Source organism: Pogoniulus pusillus, chromosome 4 (genome assembly GCF_015220805.1).
Source record: "Pogoniulus pusillus isolate bPogPus1 chromosome 4, bPogPus1.pri, whole genome shotgun sequence".
In the NCBI taxonomy this organism is placed as follows: domain Eukaryota; kingdom Metazoa; phylum Chordata; class Aves; order Piciformes; family Lybiidae; genus Pogoniulus; species Pogoniulus pusillus.
The window spans coordinates 17,022,424-17,040,604 of NC_087267.1; the positions used below are offsets into that span (position 1 = coordinate 17,022,424).

At 43.1% G+C, this 18,181-nt stretch overlaps 1 protein-coding gene across 9 annotated transcripts in view; it reads right to left on the bottom strand.

Moving 5' to 3' along the window:
* Positions 1–18,181, bottom strand: part of FAR2 (fatty acyl-CoA reductase 2) — a 152,785-nt gene that overhangs the window by 84,293 nt on the left and 50,311 nt on the right. For all 9 annotated transcript variants that reach the window (XM_064142266.1, XM_064142263.1, XM_064142262.1 and 6 more), the window contains one exon: positions 4,996–5,219. In XM_064142266.1, coding sequence (XP_063998336.1) covers positions 4,996–5,184 — 189 coding nt within the window. In that variant the 5' untranslated portion in view covers positions 5,185–5,219. The remainder of the gene's footprint in view (positions 1–4,995; positions 5,220–18,181) is intronic.

The following is an 18,181-nucleotide window of genomic DNA, read 5'->3' on the forward strand; positions in this document are numbered from 1 at the left end:
TTGATACCCTGGCCTGCTTTCATGACAGTTATGTTACCAACCTCAAGATGTGGTTTACAGATCATGGGGTCAAGGAAGAAGGAGTTTTTTTGCTAAAATGACAGATTTGTTTCTTTGGTACACAAATACCAGACTGGCTTCTGATAATCTACTGACAAAAGTGAGGCTAAAAAATAATAGAACAGAAAACACCTTCAGCTCAGTTTCACTGCAGTTGGCAGTTTCTGGATCTCTTGCTGAGCAATAGGATCTTGTTCCATCAACTGAAAACCCTCATCAGTCTGATTCAGGTACTGATCCATGTAGCACTGCAGTAGTCACAACCGATTTAGGAGATGCTATTCCATAGGGGGTGGTGCTGTACTGGTATGGTGTGGAGAACCTTTACTGTTTATGGTGATGAGCAAGATGCGCCAGTGAGGAGTGGAGAAAGGGACAGTCAAGGCAGGTGGAAAAAAACAATCTGGCATGAATTGATGAAACTGATACAGCTAACAGAGGGTCTTGCTGTATGTCTTGATAAGCATAGCACATTTGACAAGGAAATACTGAAGAGCCAAAGGGGTCTGGTAACATTGGATTTCAGCTATTTCCAGGGGCCAGCCCCACCATTATGTGTGGTTTCAAGAGAGCTTGAAAGGGAAGAGAAGCTCTGCTGTACCACCCACTGTAACTGTAAGAGTTAAATGGCAGGGTTAACTGTGGCTGGATGAGATGTAAAACTTATTTAAATTATTTCTGGTCACACCCAGCAGTATCTGTTCCCCATTTTCCTTAGCCTCACAGCCTCCCCATTTTCTCTCTGAATGACCAGAAACATTAACAGAAGTTCTTTCTACTCTCCACTTTGACTGATCTTTCTAGTTAGGAGCACTGTGAAACAGCCTGGAAGCAGCAAGCAGCCTTGGTTTGCTGCACGCAGGGCACAGAAAAAGCTCTGCTCTCCCGGGGCAATGTAAAAGCTACTACCAGTGACTCAGCCTGAGCCCAGGAATTGCCCTCCAGGGAATCTGAGGCAAGCTCCCCAAGCATTCCTGCCTATTTCTGCAACAGAGGAACCAGACAAGAGAAAACTACTTCTTGAAACCATTCTGATAAATACACACCTCCCATCAACTCACGTGCAAACAGCACTATCACTTGTGATGCATGAACACATCCAGAGTGAACCAAACACATTTCTGTGCGTAACAGCTGCGCTCCATGTCACGCAGACGTGGCATTTCATCAAGCGCAGGGCAATCGCTTGATTCCCTTTGAGACTCACTGCTGGAAAATAGAAGATCTCCTGGCATAAATAGGCAAGGTCACCACATGCCACACACTTCTCAATGCATACATTCATCCTGGAGCTGATGCTGAAGCTAATTGAGTATCTGTTCATTACACACTTCATGCTAACGCAATAACGCACCCTCATGTACAACTAATTGTACAAGATCTGAAGAAAACCAGCACTATATTACATTTCAATGCCATCTGTTCAGCCACTCCAGAACACAGTGGAAGAACTGCAATTCAACAGCCATGAAAAACCAAATTTTTTGGGTGTGTTTTAATCTTTATGTTGGGTTCAGAATTTGAAAATTTCCAGATAGGAAATATTTCAAAAGCACAAACCAAAGTATTTTGTCCTTTTGCATCTCATCATCCTTTTGTGGCTTGCAACTGCTTTTTTATTTAGCAGGGGTCATCTTCCAGCATATTTGCATGCACACACTGTGAACAATATAGTTCAAAGATTAATAGAATGGTTTGGGTTGGAAGGGACCTTAAAGATCATTCATCTCCAAACCTCTGCCATGGACAGGAACACCTCCCACTTGAACAGGTTGCTCAAGGCCTCATCCAGTCTAGCCTCGATCCCCACCAAGGAGGAAGTATCCACAACCTCCCTGGGCAGCCTATTCCAGAGTTTCACCACCCTCACAGTAAAGAATTTCTTCCTCATCTCCAGTCTCAATATATGAAGAGAGACCAGAAATGATAAGCAACTTGTACTACCAAGACTCAGGAGACCCTGGAGGACCTTACCTGGAGAATCTAAGCATTATGCAATACAACCAACTCCTGCCAGTTTTCTTCTCTGCTTTCATTTGATTTCATCCCAAATACTATTTTTACCAGTTTGTTTAGAATACTTAAAAGCTAGAAACCTGTTTTGATCTATTCCTCTGGTCCCTGGGATACTTCCCTTCTGGATGTGAAACTAACAATTTCCAGAAGATAATACTCAGTCAAAGCACAATGTAAAAGAGGAAAATGTTACTTTCAAAGTCAATGTGTGATTGATCAGTAAATAAGATTAAATAAGGTAGAAATAAATAACTCCCTCCTAAAACAAGATACAAATACTGCATTGCATCATGTCCAACAGTTTGGGGGTGGGGAGGGAAGAATTCCTATGCAATAGAGGTTCTAAACTATGTATGTTCAGATAAGGAAGAGAAGGGATTTCATCCTGAGTTTTCTGAGCTTACTAAATATATGCATTGCTCATCAGAGATCACGATCAGGAACATCAAATGTGAACATTGCCTGAAGACTTCAAATAAGATTTTGTTGCATTTTCATTTGTCACATAGCTCAGGGACTTCCCAAACTGGAGAAGGAAAACCACAACTGTAAATGAAAGTGTAGCTCCTGGATGGTGACCAATTAAAGAGGCTCGGGGCAAACTTAACAGGAAAGAACCTGCAGAAAACGTTAACAATGATGTTTCTTGCCCTCACCATCTGCCACCACATTCAGTGACTGGAATTAACAGTTTCACTTCTAGAAGAAAAAGAACCTGCAAAAAACATGAACAATGATGTTTCTTGCCCTCTTCATCTGCCATCACAGTGACTGTAATCAACAGTTTCACTTCTAGAAGAAAGAAAGACCCTGCAAAACATGAACAATGATGTTTCTTGCCCTCACCATCTGCCACCACATTCAGTGATTGTAATCAACAGTTTCACTTCTAGAAGAAAAAAGACCCTGCAAAACATGAACAATGATGTTTCTTGCCCTCACCATCTGCCACCACATTCAGTGACTGTAATCAACAGTTTCACTTCTAGAAGAAAGAAAGACCCTGCAAAAAAACATGAACAATGATGTTTCTTGCCCTCACCATCTGCCACCACATTCAGTGACTGTAATCAACAGTTTCACTTGTAGAAAGAAAAAAAAAAAAAAAAAGAGGCTGTCACCATTTTGACTTCACCTTTGCTGAGCTCATACCTTAGGAAATGATTTTTTGTTTTATTTAAAAAGAACAGCCTGCAAAAGGCCTTTTCTTCCTAAGAAGGCTCTGATGAGTTCTGAGCATGCCCCTAGAGTTTTTAGTCTTCTCAAGGCTGCAGCAACATAATTTAGAGACCTGCCTCCTCCTTGTGTTCATCTGAAACACCTTCAAGCAGTCTGTCAAAGGTTCAAGGGGAGGCTATCAAGTCCTATTTGCTGTTGGCACGTCTGAAACTGCTGACACAGACTAGGGAAGGAAAGGGTACATCTTGATCAGCTGCAACATTGTGACAGCAAGCAGGGAACCCAGCCGGTGCTAACAGCACCTGGAAGCTGTGCTGGAGAGGTGAAGAGATAAACCATTAAATGCAAACAGAGCTTAAAGAGATCCTGAAAAATAGCAAGGGTTGTAATTTTCTTTGTAGTTAATTTTTTTGTAGTTAAAAAAAGAGGTGTGGGGGCAAAACCCCATGCAAATACACCATGTTGTTTGATCATGAAAACCATTACCCATGGTCTTCACCGATGAAAGCTGTAGAAACAAGTGAGAAACAATGAAAAGTGGTGCACTTGACAGACCTGCAAAAAGCAATGTGATGGCAGCCTTTTAATATCACTCATACATTTTCCTGAATATGCAAACAGCTCACTCTCTGCTGAAAACACACCAAAAAATAAAAATCAAACTCTCTTGTTGGACTTCATTAAGACTTTTCTAGCTTGATGCCTCAGAACATTAGGAGGAAAAATCCATGTCTTCTCCCAGACCTACTTGGCTCTGAGTCAGTTATCTCTAGACCTTTTTAACCTCTAACTTCAGTTGAAAGAGTAGTACTTTTTCAGTCAAGTCTTGTTGAAAGATTTAGATCAATAGTCTAAAGATATGCTGACATTTTTCATATTAATTCCAAGTAATTCCTTGCCTACTAGGGACAGATCTGTCCCTTCCCCTCACTTCCCATCAGCTGTGTATAAATTCACAACAGCAGTAAGCATTAGCTTGAACTCTGGCATTTGTCATAGCTGGAGGAGGCTGCACAAGTTCATGACCTTGAGGCCCTCAGGACAAGTCAACTCCAGAAAATGGTTTAGTAGTCTCTCCTTACAAATCTTTACATAAAATGCAGCAAAGGGCTTTGAGATTATAGATCTGGACCTCCTCATCAGAGCGGCAAGCTAAAAGCTCAGAAACAGCCACAAGCCTTCCACAAGAGTGGAAGCCGTGCGGGTCTGCTCTTCAACTCACAGGTCTGTCTTAGCTTTCATGTTGCGCTGCAAGCAGCTTTGGAAACACCCTCTGCAAATGCAGCAGTATTTTACCACTTCATAAATGAGGTTACAGGGGAGCTGGAAAGATGGCAGGTGCCCTACTGACTGCAGCAATGCACAGCCCACTACACACTCTGACCAGGCTTTCTCTTAGGAAATTAATGCCTCAAACCAGGGCAAGAAGCAGGGGGTGATTCACGCTGCTTCGGCTTTGAATGCTACTGTTCAAACACCCAGTTTTGAAAGCAAGAGAGGGAAAAGAGTTCATGGAATCACAGAATGGAAGCAGATACTGCTCTTCATGCAAAAAGAGATGAGGCAGCTACAGGCTCACTCTTCTACAATCTGTTTAATTTAGGCACAGCAAAACTACGCAATGGTTACAGCAAAAGATGGCAGCTTGTCCTTAATGAACTCAGCATAAGAGAGGTTCTTTGCTTCACTCAGCTAAATGGATTTCAAATTAGACTCTAGAATAAAATACAGAAAACTTACCTTGCATTTCAACATGTTGGCCACTCTTTCTTGCATTGATTGTCCAGCTTTTGGCCTGACAAGTATATAAACTGCTTTCACTTCAGGGCTGGAGCGCAAGAGCTTTTCCACCAGCACTTTGCCCATGAACCCTGTAGCTCCTGTGATAAGCACAGTCTTCCCATTGTAATAAGCTGAGACTGAAGACATGTTCTATCCTTTCTTTAACTTCCTATGGCAGGTACCTGGGAAGATGCAGAAAAAAAAGCTTTAAGGCCTTTTGAATGAAGACACAGAACAGTTATTTGGGAACTACAGTCTGAGATAAGCTTTCCTAGTTAGCTATGGCAGCTCACATTAGCTTAGTCAATAGTGATTTTAAAAATGCCTTTTTGCTTTTTTAAATAAAGCCTTTAGTATGAAAATGCACCACAACAATTAAAAAGGTTCATCTGAGAATGAGGAAATTAAGATCAGTTTTATCCTCCATGTTGTACCACAGCTAGACCAAGGTGTCACATCTCAGAACATAACTGGTGCTGGCCAAGACTCCTGACAGCAGATGCTGACTGCAGTGCTGAACAGGATTTACCTCCCACACTGTAGAGAGGCCACCATGCAGATATGCATTTATCCTTACAAGACAAAGCAGCAACGGATCTCCTTCACAGGCACTGCAGGTACAAATGCTGTTGCTTTTCTATTTTAATTCCACTGTGTTGAGCTGCTGTGTTTCTTGCCAAACATTGATCAGCAATGTACTCAGTCTTTTCCTCTGTCTTGTCTTGAAGTAAAACCATGAAGAAAGCTGTTTTTCGTCTAAGACACAGTGCAATGACACTGTTCTGCAAGACAGCAATACCACGCTCCTGTGTGTAAATAACCATCCACTGTAATGCCAAAATTCATCCAGTTTAAGAAGCACAGAAGTCATATGCTTTCTCTGGAGGGATTAAATTGTTTGAACTTCCCTTTGGAGATCATTGACTGTATAAGGGGACTGACATGCCTAGGTTCCCACATGAAGTGGCCCAGTTAAGTATTTTAATTAGATACAACAGTTTCAGGTCTATATGGTCTCAGCCATTCCAATTCAAACTCTAAATTGACTGAATAAGCAAGGCTTGACTGACTCCACTTAGAATTGCCTCTCTCTCTCTCTCTGACCAACAGATGAATACAAAATTCCTGTCTTTGAAGTGCTACTGATCACAGCACGCACAAACCACTGGCATTGCAAGGAAAACGCTCATGACAAATGTAAAGAAATGTTTGGGGTAAAGCCTAATAAATCTGAAACAAAAAGAGACTGAACAGTTGAACACTGTCAGTCAAGTACTCCAAATGCAAGACAATGATCTTCAGGCACCCAAGAAAAACTTCTTTTCCTCTTGCAGAAGCTTCAAAAACATTGTTGACTATTTCAGGTTTCTCTACATGACACAAGCCAACTGCAGACTAATACAATGCAAATGCTTCAAGACAGAAATACAGCATTGCACCATTTTTGCAGTGTTTCAAGGCTCCAGGTTCTCACCAACTCTTTCGCATTTCTGAAACTTAGTAAACCATTCAGGGACAGTGAAGCAGCCTAACTTACAGCAAACCCTGCAAGCCTTGGCTTGGACCAACACAAATGAACGATGGCAAAGAGGGTGAAGTACTGGGAGAACCCTGGCTCTACGCAACAGCAGGTAGAATTCCCTTCACCACACGGGACCATGAGAGAAATAAAGCTTGTCCTACAGCCTACGCCTTCCTCAAGATGTAGTGAGGCGTCTTATACCAGCAAGCTGGCCATCAGCTATGTGGTCAAGAGAGAACAACCCTTACAAAGTGTACAACAGTCATCGCAATGCTCAGCAATGTGCTTAGCTGTGATGCCCAAGGTCTTACCACTCACAGCAGTGAAAAGTGATCCATAGTCTGTGTTGATATGCTGTCACTATCTGGATCCATTGCTGATGAAGCTACCCAGACCTGCCTTTGCTCCTAACTGTCTGCCCATTTTCACAACCACTGTAGTGCTACATTGAAGCACTGAATCATACAAACACAGAACTGCTTAGATATGAAGGGACTCTGGAGCTCATCTGCTCCAACCTTGCCGCCATGGGCAGGGACACCTCTCAAATAGACTCAGCTGCTCAAGGCCTTACCCCACTCAGCTCTCAACACCTTCAAGCAGAAGCCATCTACGACTTCCTTGGGCTGCCTACGCCAGAGGCACGATGCATGTTTCTAACAGGCTATACAGCACAGACACATAAATGAGACTCAAGCCCAAGAAAACATTGTTCTTCTTTCCCAGCGCTGCCTGGAACTACAGCACCTTCATCAAACAAATGAAGCCCCCCAAACTCCTTTATCTGAAACAAATCATTTGGTGTGCCAAATGGCACCATTTCTAAAGTGGGTCAAGCACATAACTTCTGAAGGACATTATTTTACAAATTAATAGCTGTGGGTATTCTGGCTCAGTGAATTCGGGTATTAGCCTACTTTTAGCTATGGCCTAGATCACTATTTAAATGACCCTAACAAGCTCATCTAGGCCTATTAAAAACACATTCTTTTCAAGGAGCTGGCCACTTGGGAAGTTAGCCAAACAGGTTAAACTGCTAGATAATTATTTATTATAAAATGTCACATCTCCTTCAGGTTTGGAAAAGCTGAGTGATAATTGGAAAGCAGGGACTTGTAGAACCTAAAAGTGTGTGAAAGCAGATGGGAATTCAAAAGCAGATATTAGTTTAGTCTGGTGAAGATGGAGATGACAAAAAAAAATCAATTTGGTACAACATATGTCCTGAAAAGTAGGAAAAATGATAGAAGTTCTTTGCCCCCAGAGGCTATACAAATGATACTGAACACAAGGAAACAAAATATGAAGTATAAGACCACTATCAGCCACTGGATACCTGCTTTGAACTTGTATTCAGAAGATCCTCTCTACCTAACCTCACTTAAGATTCCACATCTATAAAGTACTTGTGCCACAGACTCAGATGTTAGCAGTTAGGATCACTACTTCTGTGGTAGTGATAGAGCAAGAGGGAATGGTTTCAAGCTGTGACTAGGTAGGTTTAGACTAGATATTAGGAAAAAATAATTCAGGGCAAGAGTGGTCAGGCATTAGAATGGGCTGCCCAGGGAGGTGGTGGAGTCACCAACCCTGGATGCATTTAAAAGTCGTTTGGATGCGGTGCTTGGGGATATGGTTCAGGGTGAATCTCGTAGAGTAGGAATATCGGTTGGACTTGGTGATCCTGAGGGTCTTTTCCAACCCAAATGTTTCCACAATTCTCCAACAGTCAGAGAATAGACCCAACCTGCATCACTGAACATTACTGCTCTGCGTTACAGCTGCAGACTATTGCAAAAACAATTGCTAAGACTTCTGAATGCTAACATCGAATTATTAAGTTGCTTCGGCTGGGTTCTGTGTTTGAGTTATCCAAACAGGGCTTCATTTGTTTTGGCCAGACATTGGATGCCTACTAGAACAGGGGGGAGGAGGGAGAGAAATCAGGGTAGTCTAAAATGTCCCTAAAATTAGCAGTGCAGATGGGTTTCATTATTCCTGCTGAGAGCTGCAGGCATAAGTGACAGTTCTTCCCTATGCGGTTTGGAGACCATTGTGGATGTCAGACTCCAAAAAGTCAGGAAAACAACTGCATCTTTCAAACCACGCTGGTATGAGAACTACTGAAACACAAGAGACAGCCACAGAAAACTGAATTTCTGAGCAATCACAGAATCATAGAAACAACCAGGTTGGAAGAGACCTCCAAGATCATCCAGTCCAACCTAGCACCCTGCCCTATCCAATCAACCAGACCATGGCACTAAGTGCCTCATCCAGGCTTTTCTTGAAGACCCCCAGGGACGGTGCCTCCACCACCTCCCTGGGCAGCCCATTCCAATGGGAAATCACTCTCTCTGTGAAGAACTTCTTCCTAACATCCAGCCTATACCTACCCTGGCACAACTTGAGACTGTGTCCCCTTGTTCTATTGCTGGTTGCCTGGGAGAAGAGGCCACCCCCCACCTGGCTACAATGCCCCTTCAGGTAGTTGTAGACAGTAATAAGATCACCCCTGAGCCTCCTCTTCTCCAGGCTAAACAGGCCCAGATCCCTTAACCTCTCCTCATAGGATTTGTGCTCCAGGCCCCTCACCAGCTGTTCCTCTTAGTTACTGACCTCCCCTTGTAAGTGCTAAAAGGCATGAAAACCACATTCTTTCCATTTTCTACACTGAATCAGCCCACCTCAGGCAGCGTACAGCTCGCAGGGCCAGTTTCAAAGTTGGATCAGGTTGCTCAGGGCCTCATCCACGAAAAAGAGCCACGAGGAATGAGGGTTGTTTCGGTTTGCTTATTATGGTTTGCTTACTATGGGATCAAATTTGCATTGCCTTGCAGCACTTATTTTTTAGTCCTTTGCTAAGTTAGCATTATAAGAAAAGACCTTGCATCCACCTCATGCCATGTTAATTTGTCAGCAAAGAATATCTCTGCACCTGTTGAATGTGCATAAACAAATGGATGCTTTGGAATTGTGATACAAAAGCCACAGTGCTGCAACCTACTGCATTCAGATACCTGGGTCCTCACCGCCCAGGCAAATTTAAAGAGGTTTTTACCAGGTTCCTAATTCAAAAGTGGATTCCAGTTTCTATTCAGGGTGGCAAATATCTTTTCCTTTTAATTCAGGGAATATTGCCTGCTTTTTTTTTTTTCCCCAAAACTGTCTTTGGGTTTTATATTTTTAAGAGTCTGATTTCATAACAACATTTATTCTTCTCTGTTTTAATTGATTTTGCTTGGCATTCATAAAGAAAGTAGTGCAGAACTTATGAAGGTTTTAAGGAACAAGAGGATTTCTAAGGTCAAAGGTTGTGATCCAAGTAAAACCTGCTGACCTGACCATTGGGATGTCTGCTTCAAAATACAAGGAACTATATTCATTTCTGCACTTAGTCAAATGAAGGGGAAAAAAGTTTCCTCCAGAATCTTTTACTTTGCTTTTCATTTTAAGGAATGAACAGGCAATAATGAGCATTAAACTATTTCCCAGTCAATTAAGCTGCAAGAGATTAAGTGACTGGTAAAAGAAAACTATTCGAAGTCTGAACCATGGCCAGCAGTGGAAGTGAGCTGACCCTTTATTAAGGTGAAGGCTAAAGACTGTTTCGGAGCCTGAGGTTCCTGTCTCTTCCAGAACTGACTGGAGATGAGAAAGTCACTGAATGGTGGAGAAGAACCCACATAAGGGCTTCCTGAACCCCAATTCAAGTGAGTAATTACAGGCTACACTGATGGTTTAGGCACTAATTGGAGCAGGAAAGCAATCACTGGTGCCATCTGAATTACTGAACACAGAATCTTTGCAGCAGTATGCATCTCACTTATGGTGACTCATCGCCAACTGTAGTGTGAAAATAACACCTTTTGGACAGTCAGCCAGGAATCACACTGAGCATCTCTGCAGACACAAGTACCCAAGCTGCTTTAAGGGTAAATCTCTTACTGATGCCTGTAACAGTCTCCTCTGGATCAGACATAAAGGACAAACTACACTCCTGCATTACAAATGAAGCCACAATCTTGTGCCAGGGGCATATGCCAAAGGACAACCAAAGTGAAAGGTGGGAATCCTACCAGCCCACGAGTTTCTTCCTGCAAAACAAAGCCCACATATTGCAAACAGAAAAGTAAAGGTGATAGGTTAGACTTGATTATCTCAAAGGTCTTTTCCAACCTGGCTAATTCCGTGAAAGGAGACCTTTCCTCCAGCAAGAGCAGATACAACTGAGCTGACATTTAACAGAACCTCCCTAGTACATCATCCTCATCTTTACATATTTCGATGATGCCAAGGGGGCACTCAGATTACAACACCATAACGCTGAGAGCTAGAGACCTACCAAAGCCAGAGCAATGGGAAGGGAAATGCCTATCAGAAACTAAATAGATGTCTCTATCTAAATGAGTACCTGCTGCCCAAAGAGCATTTGTGGCTGTGGGGCGTTCATGTCAGATGGCAAAACTGAGCCCTGGCAATAAAGGACATGTAGATTGGAACATGCTCACTATCGTTTGGTCCAGTGCTAAGATTTCCATGCCCTCCTCAACTCACTTAGTGGACATTTCAGAAGCTTGTCTGTTGAGGCATTTACCTTTCCAAATCCATAGCACACACACAAAACCCCCAAACAACAAACCAAAACCAAAAATTAGTTTTGTGCATGAGAAAAGGATGCTCCTAAATATACATCTGGATTCACAACTCTTCTTTCTGGCATCTCCTTCTCCTCAGCCCAAGTTTCACGTGTTTTCTCCTGTCTAGTGCATTCTCACAACTTTACACAGGGGTGTAACTTCCAAAAATAGCAAGGGCTGGATTGTTCAAATGAGTCTTTTAGACATCATATTAATGTGATGAACCAGCTTCAGCTAATGTCACAACTAATGACAAAGAACGTTGTTTTGAAACAAAGCTACAGGCAGCAAGAGTCCTGTAAGACCACTGAATACAAGGTTTTAATCCTGGGTAGAAACATCCAATCATATATAAGATTCTTCTCTTTAATTGGGATTCTGGGGGAGCCACAATTAACTTTAGACATGCTAAGAAAAAAACTCCTCTGTCACTTCAGAGAACTTGCATGGCTGATGGCAGAAGCAGCAATACAAAGTGGTAACAGACTATTTCAATGTCATTAGTTTGCTTCCTCAGTCTATTAATTATTTTTTGAGTTCAAAATGGAGTGAACACTGTGGATGTTTGAACAATTTATCTTCATACAATTATTTTCTTTTGGTTTTTTGGTTTTTTTTTTTTTTTGCTCCAGGATACATAACAGAGACTTCATGAGCTATGCAATTACCGTACACAGAAGCGATTCTTTCTAACCTCTGCTTTCTGCTCCAAAGCATTTTGTGTGCAAGTTCTTGTTAGTTAATCACAAGCAAGATAATCATCCCACAACAACTGTAGCAGGAACAACCTGATCCTTTCACTTTGACAGAATCACAGAATTTCAGAGGTTGGAAGGGATCTCCAGAGATCATCGAATCCAACCCCTCTGCTAAGGCAGGATCCCCTAGGGTAGTCCACACAGGAAAGCATCCAGGCAGGTTCTGAAAGTCTCCAGAGAAGGAGACTCCACAACCTCTCTGGGCAGCCTGTTCCAGTGCTCTGTCACCCTCACTGTAAAGAAGTTTCTCCTCATGTTGAGCTGAAACCTTTTATGTTCCAGTTTGTAGCTACTGCTCCTTGTCTTATTGCTATGGACCACTGAAAAGAGATTGGCCCCCTCCACTTGACACCTACTCCTCAGACGTTTGTATCTCCTCTCAGCCTTCTTTTCTTCAAACTAAACAGCCTCAGGGCTTTCAGTCTCTCCCTATAGAGGAGATGCTCAAGTCCTCTAATCATCTTCATGGGTCTTCATTGGACTCTCTCCAGCAGGTCCCTGTCTCTCTTGGACTGAGGAGCCCAAAACTGGACACTGGACGTCCAGGTGTGGACGTCCTGGACACTTTTCTTGCTGCACCCCAGGATGTCATTTGCCCTCTTGGTCACAAAGGCACACTGCTGTCCCACCCACTGGTGAATACTTGAACACCAAGCAGTTCTTCTCCACTGCTAATGCACCTACAACAACTGCACGTTTTGAAGCAAATCCAAGGACAGCGCAGACATGGATGAAGAGGCAGGAATACTGCTACAACTTCCACATCTGCAGACCACCTCCTGTGGACCAAAGTCCAACATCCCAGCAATTTTCTAATCTTCTGATTCTTGGAGTAACAGAACACTCCATTCCATGCTTAAAGAACAAAAAAGGCACAGAAAACTGCAAAAAGAGATTTCACTGATGGCAGCAAATGAAACAAAAAGGATGTTAAAATGGCTGGCCAAGGGACAAGTTAAAAGACTGTGATGGTCTGCTAAACATCTATAGTTATTTAATAGCCCCCACCTAACCTAACAACAACCACAACCTGGTGAAACTTCTCTCATTTAGCTACAGAATGCCTCATACAGGCACCATAGATGCTAATGCAGCTCAAAGAAATAAAATTCTGTGAGTCAAAGATGAGCAAATTCACAGCCAAACTAACTCCTGAAGATAATCCTCTTCACAAAAGTGACTATGCTCCAAACAACTTACAACAAATATATATGTTGTTGCTAGCAGCCCAAAGGTTAAAACACTTTTCTGCAACTAGTAGACTTAAAGTAAATTTGTTTGCCAATAGTACCAGCCCCATGCCTTTAACAGCACACTCAAGTAGCAACAAGCAAGGAGAAACTCTCATTGCTCCCAGAAACCCTTCATGACTTGAAAAGTTACACTAGCTTTGCAATCCATTTCAATTTATGACACTTAAATCTAAAGAGACAGTGCAGTGTGACAGCATAATTAAAGAGCTAATGAGCACAGTGCCCAGCCAGATCCCACAAGCTGCTGAATGTTACATGACGTGTGGACAGAGGCTCTCAATCCTAGAGAAACCACTGAGAGCTGTGGCTTCTAGGCTAGAGATTTGCCTGCAGAACAAAACCCAAGGGAAAATCTTGAATTTCAAGGTTTGGTCATTGCTTAAGCATGATCTCAACAGCTTCACAGATTGGTTGACTCTCCTAACTAGCCTGAATTGTTTGACTGCCATTAAGAATGAAGAGAATGAATGAAGCAGAAGGGCCCCAAGTGAAATGAAATCCAAGAGCAGACTCTTCACTTTTCAGTGAAGCCTTCTAGTTTCTCTCAAGTCTCACTGTGCTCCTCCTAAAAGTGATGAAAAACAAGCTGCTAAGTGTTTTAGAGCTCAGACAGGGCAGTTCTGTTAAGAACATGGCTACATATAAGTGACATGGGATTTTACACCTCAGGTGTTTTAGCAGCTCAAACAGAGATGTAGTCTGCCTCACCTCCACTTAGTTAACCCACTGGTGAGAACAGCAGCTCTCAGAGACAGCAAAGGAGCAGCTTCTGCAGGCTCCCTACTGTATGATACGGAGCAGTGACAGTGCCCTCTGTCCCCATATGCTTTTACCTTAGAGCTAGATCTTGCAAGGCCATCGACAGGCTGCAGGATCAACGCTTAGGTGCTGTGCAGAGGTGAGGACTAGAAGAGGGATTTTCCTCTGCCTCAGAATAATTAAATGCAGACATCCTATGTCAGCATTTCTAAAGGCCATCCTTCCCCTTCTCTTTCCACTAGATGCTCTTCACAGCCACTATGACCTTGCTCTTCTTTAGCTCCAACTGGGATTTCTACAACTAGCAGTCCCCTCTCAGACACTTGAATCAGAAATAGAGTGGCCAGCAAGACTAGAGCAGTGACTGTCCTCCTGTACTGCTCACTGTCGAGGCTGCACCAGTTTTCGGTGCCTCACTGTAAGAATGACATTGAGGTGTTGGAAGTATGTCCAAAGGAGGACAATGAAGCTGGTAAAGAGAGTTTAGACTGAGGATAGGTCACTGTGAAAGAAGGCTGCAGACAGGTGGGTGTTGGGTTCTTCTCCCAAGCAACAAGTGATAGGACAAGAAGAAACAGCCTCAAGTTGCACCAGGGGAGATTGAGTTTAGATTTTAGGAAAAAATTCTTCATCACAAGAGTTGGCAGGTTGCCCAGGGAAGTTGAGTCATCATTCCTGGATATATTTAAAAGACACATTGACATGGTGCTTAAGGACATGATTTAGTGATGGACTTGGCAGTGCTGTATTAACACATGGACTCATCTATCTTAGAGGTCTTTTTCAGACTAAATGACACTGTAATTCCATGACTGATGCAGTTTAAGAACACCAGCATACACTCTGAAAGTAACAGCAGGCCGAAGTGTTTTGGTGTTCTTTTCAAGACCCACTTTTGGAACAGTCCAACCAGCACAGCTGCTGTGAAGGACAATAGCAGGACTTCCACCTCCTCCTAGTTTTCACATTCCAGTGCTCCAACGAAAACCATGCCATAGTGACCTCAAAACAGACTAACTACAACCAAAAGGATCTAAAAGCTGACTATTTCTGTAACAAATGAAAAGAAGCAGAGCTTGGTGGGAGTGATGCAAACATTCATGTGGTTGCAGCAACCACATTCTCTGCACAAAGGCACTGTCCCGACATGAAGAAGAATGGACTTCAGACAAGATTTTGAGTCAGCAGTGATACGAGACAATGCTCTGCTTGGATCAATAAGTAAATCTTTGTCATGCAAAGGTGGAGAGATTGCCTTCCTAAGGGATTCCTCCTTTAGTCTTAACTCTCCCTCCTCTGTCGTGATGCTTAAAAAGTCTTAACGAAATCAAGCAGAAGAGCATTGGCCTCCCAGTACCTAAAGGGGGCCTACAGGAAGGCTGGGGAGGGACTATTTACAAGGTCTTGTAATGACAGGAGGAGAGGTAATGGGTTTAAACTGGAAGAGGGGAGATATAAACTAGATGTTAGGAAAAAGTTCTTTACAGTGAGGGTGCTGAGACACTGGCACAGGTTGCCCACGGAGGTTGTGGATGCTCCCTCTCTGGAGGTGTTCAAGGCCAAGTTGGATGAGGCTTTGAGCGACCTGTTCTAGTGAGAGGTGTCCCTGCCTATGGTGGGGGCTTGGAACTAGATGATCTTTGAGGTCCCTTCCAACCTAAACCATTCCATGATTCCATGCATTTACGTTTGCATGGCAAAACCTACAAAATGCACAACACAAGAAGCAGAGCAGCACCAAGGGTGCGGTCACAGTAATGCTTTCTTAACAGTCATCAGTGGGCACTTGGCCATGCTGCCTTTCTGCTCTTACATTTTCTACAGCTACATGCAACAGATATAGCTGTAAATCCACTGGAAGCTGCATATAGCAAAGACTCACTGCTTTGTACTCCTGTGCAGATTCAACAACAGGCATGTCTTTGTTCAAAGCAAATGCAAATGCAGCCTGTAACCATTTCCGCTGGTCCTGTCGCTTGCCATAGAGAAGAGGCTGCCCTCTCCTTGCTCCAGTATCACATAGTAGCATGGTGTATGTTGCTTGAGAGAAAACTGTGGTGACCATACTGAGAAGCCTAGAAGTCCTGTGACAGCAAGCTCAAATGGAATTTCACACATTAGCTATCAGAGCTAACAGAGCGTAAAAAATTACCTGCTGTGTTTGGCCTCAAATTTAAGGTTAATTAAATAAGTGTAATTATTTTTCTTTCCAGCAGAAAGCTACACTCAGCAGCCTGAATATTTTTATATTCAGGTTTTATTAAGAAGTGTAGCCTAGAACCCTACTCCTGACTCTGCTGGGCTTGAAAGATGAAAATGCTTGGAAAATGCTTCCCACCAAGAGAAGTCTTCTTAAAGGGACAAGCAGATGGATGTGAGAGCCTGTATTATCAACTCTATAGCATATAGAAATCACAGAATCACAGAATGTCAGGGGCTGGAAAGGACCTCAAAAGATCATCTAGTCCAACTGCCCTGCCTGAGCAGAATCACCTAGACCAGATCACACAGGAACACGTCCAGGTGGGTTTTGAATATCTCCAGAGCGGGAGACTCCACAACCCACCTGGGCAGCCTGTTCCAGTGTTCCATCACCCTCACAGTTTAAAAATTCCTCCTCATATTTAAATGAAACTTCCTGTGCTTCATCTTCCACCCACTGCCTCTTGTCCTGTCATCAGGCATCACCAAGAAGAGCCTGGCTCAATCCTTCTGGCACTCACCCTTTACATCTTCGTAAACAGCGATGAGGTCATGCCTCAGTGTCCTCTTCTCCAAGCTCCAAGCTCTCTCCTCAGCTCCCTCAGTCTCTCCTCATAAGAGATGCTTTCAAAGCCAAAGATTCAAGACAGCACTAGGTCTTCTTTTCATATTGAAATCTAACAAGAAGTATTAACAATGGCAATACTACAGTTCTGCCTGTGCATCTACTTCACCCTTGCACCAAAAATCAGGCTTAGTACCAACAAAAAGCAAATTATTTTTATAATTATATTTAATTTTTTTAATTCTCTGTTGTTCACACCTGGGGGATTTGATGGCACCCAGAAATCCATCAGACAAGAGCAGCAGCCTCACTGTGCTGTCCAGCTACTGAAATAGGACAGAAGCTATCCACGCTTCTGCTATGCAAATTCTCTTGTCGTGTACAGTTCTCAGCAGACAAACCAGGATTAAGTCCTTCAGGAACAAGGAAGAAATGCAGCCAAAGCTTATTTTGTTCCAGGAATTCCATAGGGAATTTTATGCTGCTTAGTGCATGCTGCTAGCAAGCCAGAACACCAGCAGAAGTGCCCACCTCTCCATTAATTCCCTGCATTCCCTGCTTTGTTGGAAATAATCTGGCACTACTTGGATCACAACCATGCCACACTGACATATTTGCAGCTGGAGGCCTTGGCAGTAACAGAACGACCTTGCACAGGCAGTGTAAAGGTGCACACCGAGGTAGCTACAGCTGCAAAGCTGCAGCTGTTCCAGCTGGCAGGTTGCTGCCATGTGGTGACTTGTGCAAATGTGATCAACTGACAAACATCTCATTCACCCTTTGCAAATGAACATAAACCACTGTGAGAATAATTTAGTGGGCCATGCCATCACAACCTATGGAGTGCTGGGAGGAGGCAGTGAAGACAGGAGTACAGCACTTGTCTGCTTTCTAGGAGAGGGTCAGGAGATATAACAGCAAAAATACCTTAGACTTTACATATATATATATATATATATATATATATATATATATATATAAGTTCTTAAGATATAAGTCAGTGAGCCACAGGCACTTCAGAGACTCAGCAGCATTTCTGCCTTCCATTACACCTCACCACTCTGGGAGACGTTTCCCCTGCTTTGTCTGCCTCTCCCTGCAGAGATGCACTCACTACCACTTCAGTCCTTGATCTACTGCTTCTAGTAAGACAAGAGAAGCATGAAGGTAGAATGCACAGCTGATTCCTGCTGCTTCTCCCGAGGCTACAGGATAGCTAGGAGCTAAGGGATAAAAGCTATCTGCGTATGCACAGAGAGACGGCTGGCTTTGCCTCTGCCCCTTCCAACCACCAATGTCATCCTCAGAATGTGGTTGGGCTTAACAAACACAGCATGTGAGCAAGAGGGCCTCCCCTGGAAATTTTAACAGGGAATAAAGAAGCTGAGCTAAGCCAGGTGAAGTTTCTCTAGCCACATGAAAACAAGCAATGTGTATTAAGAGGC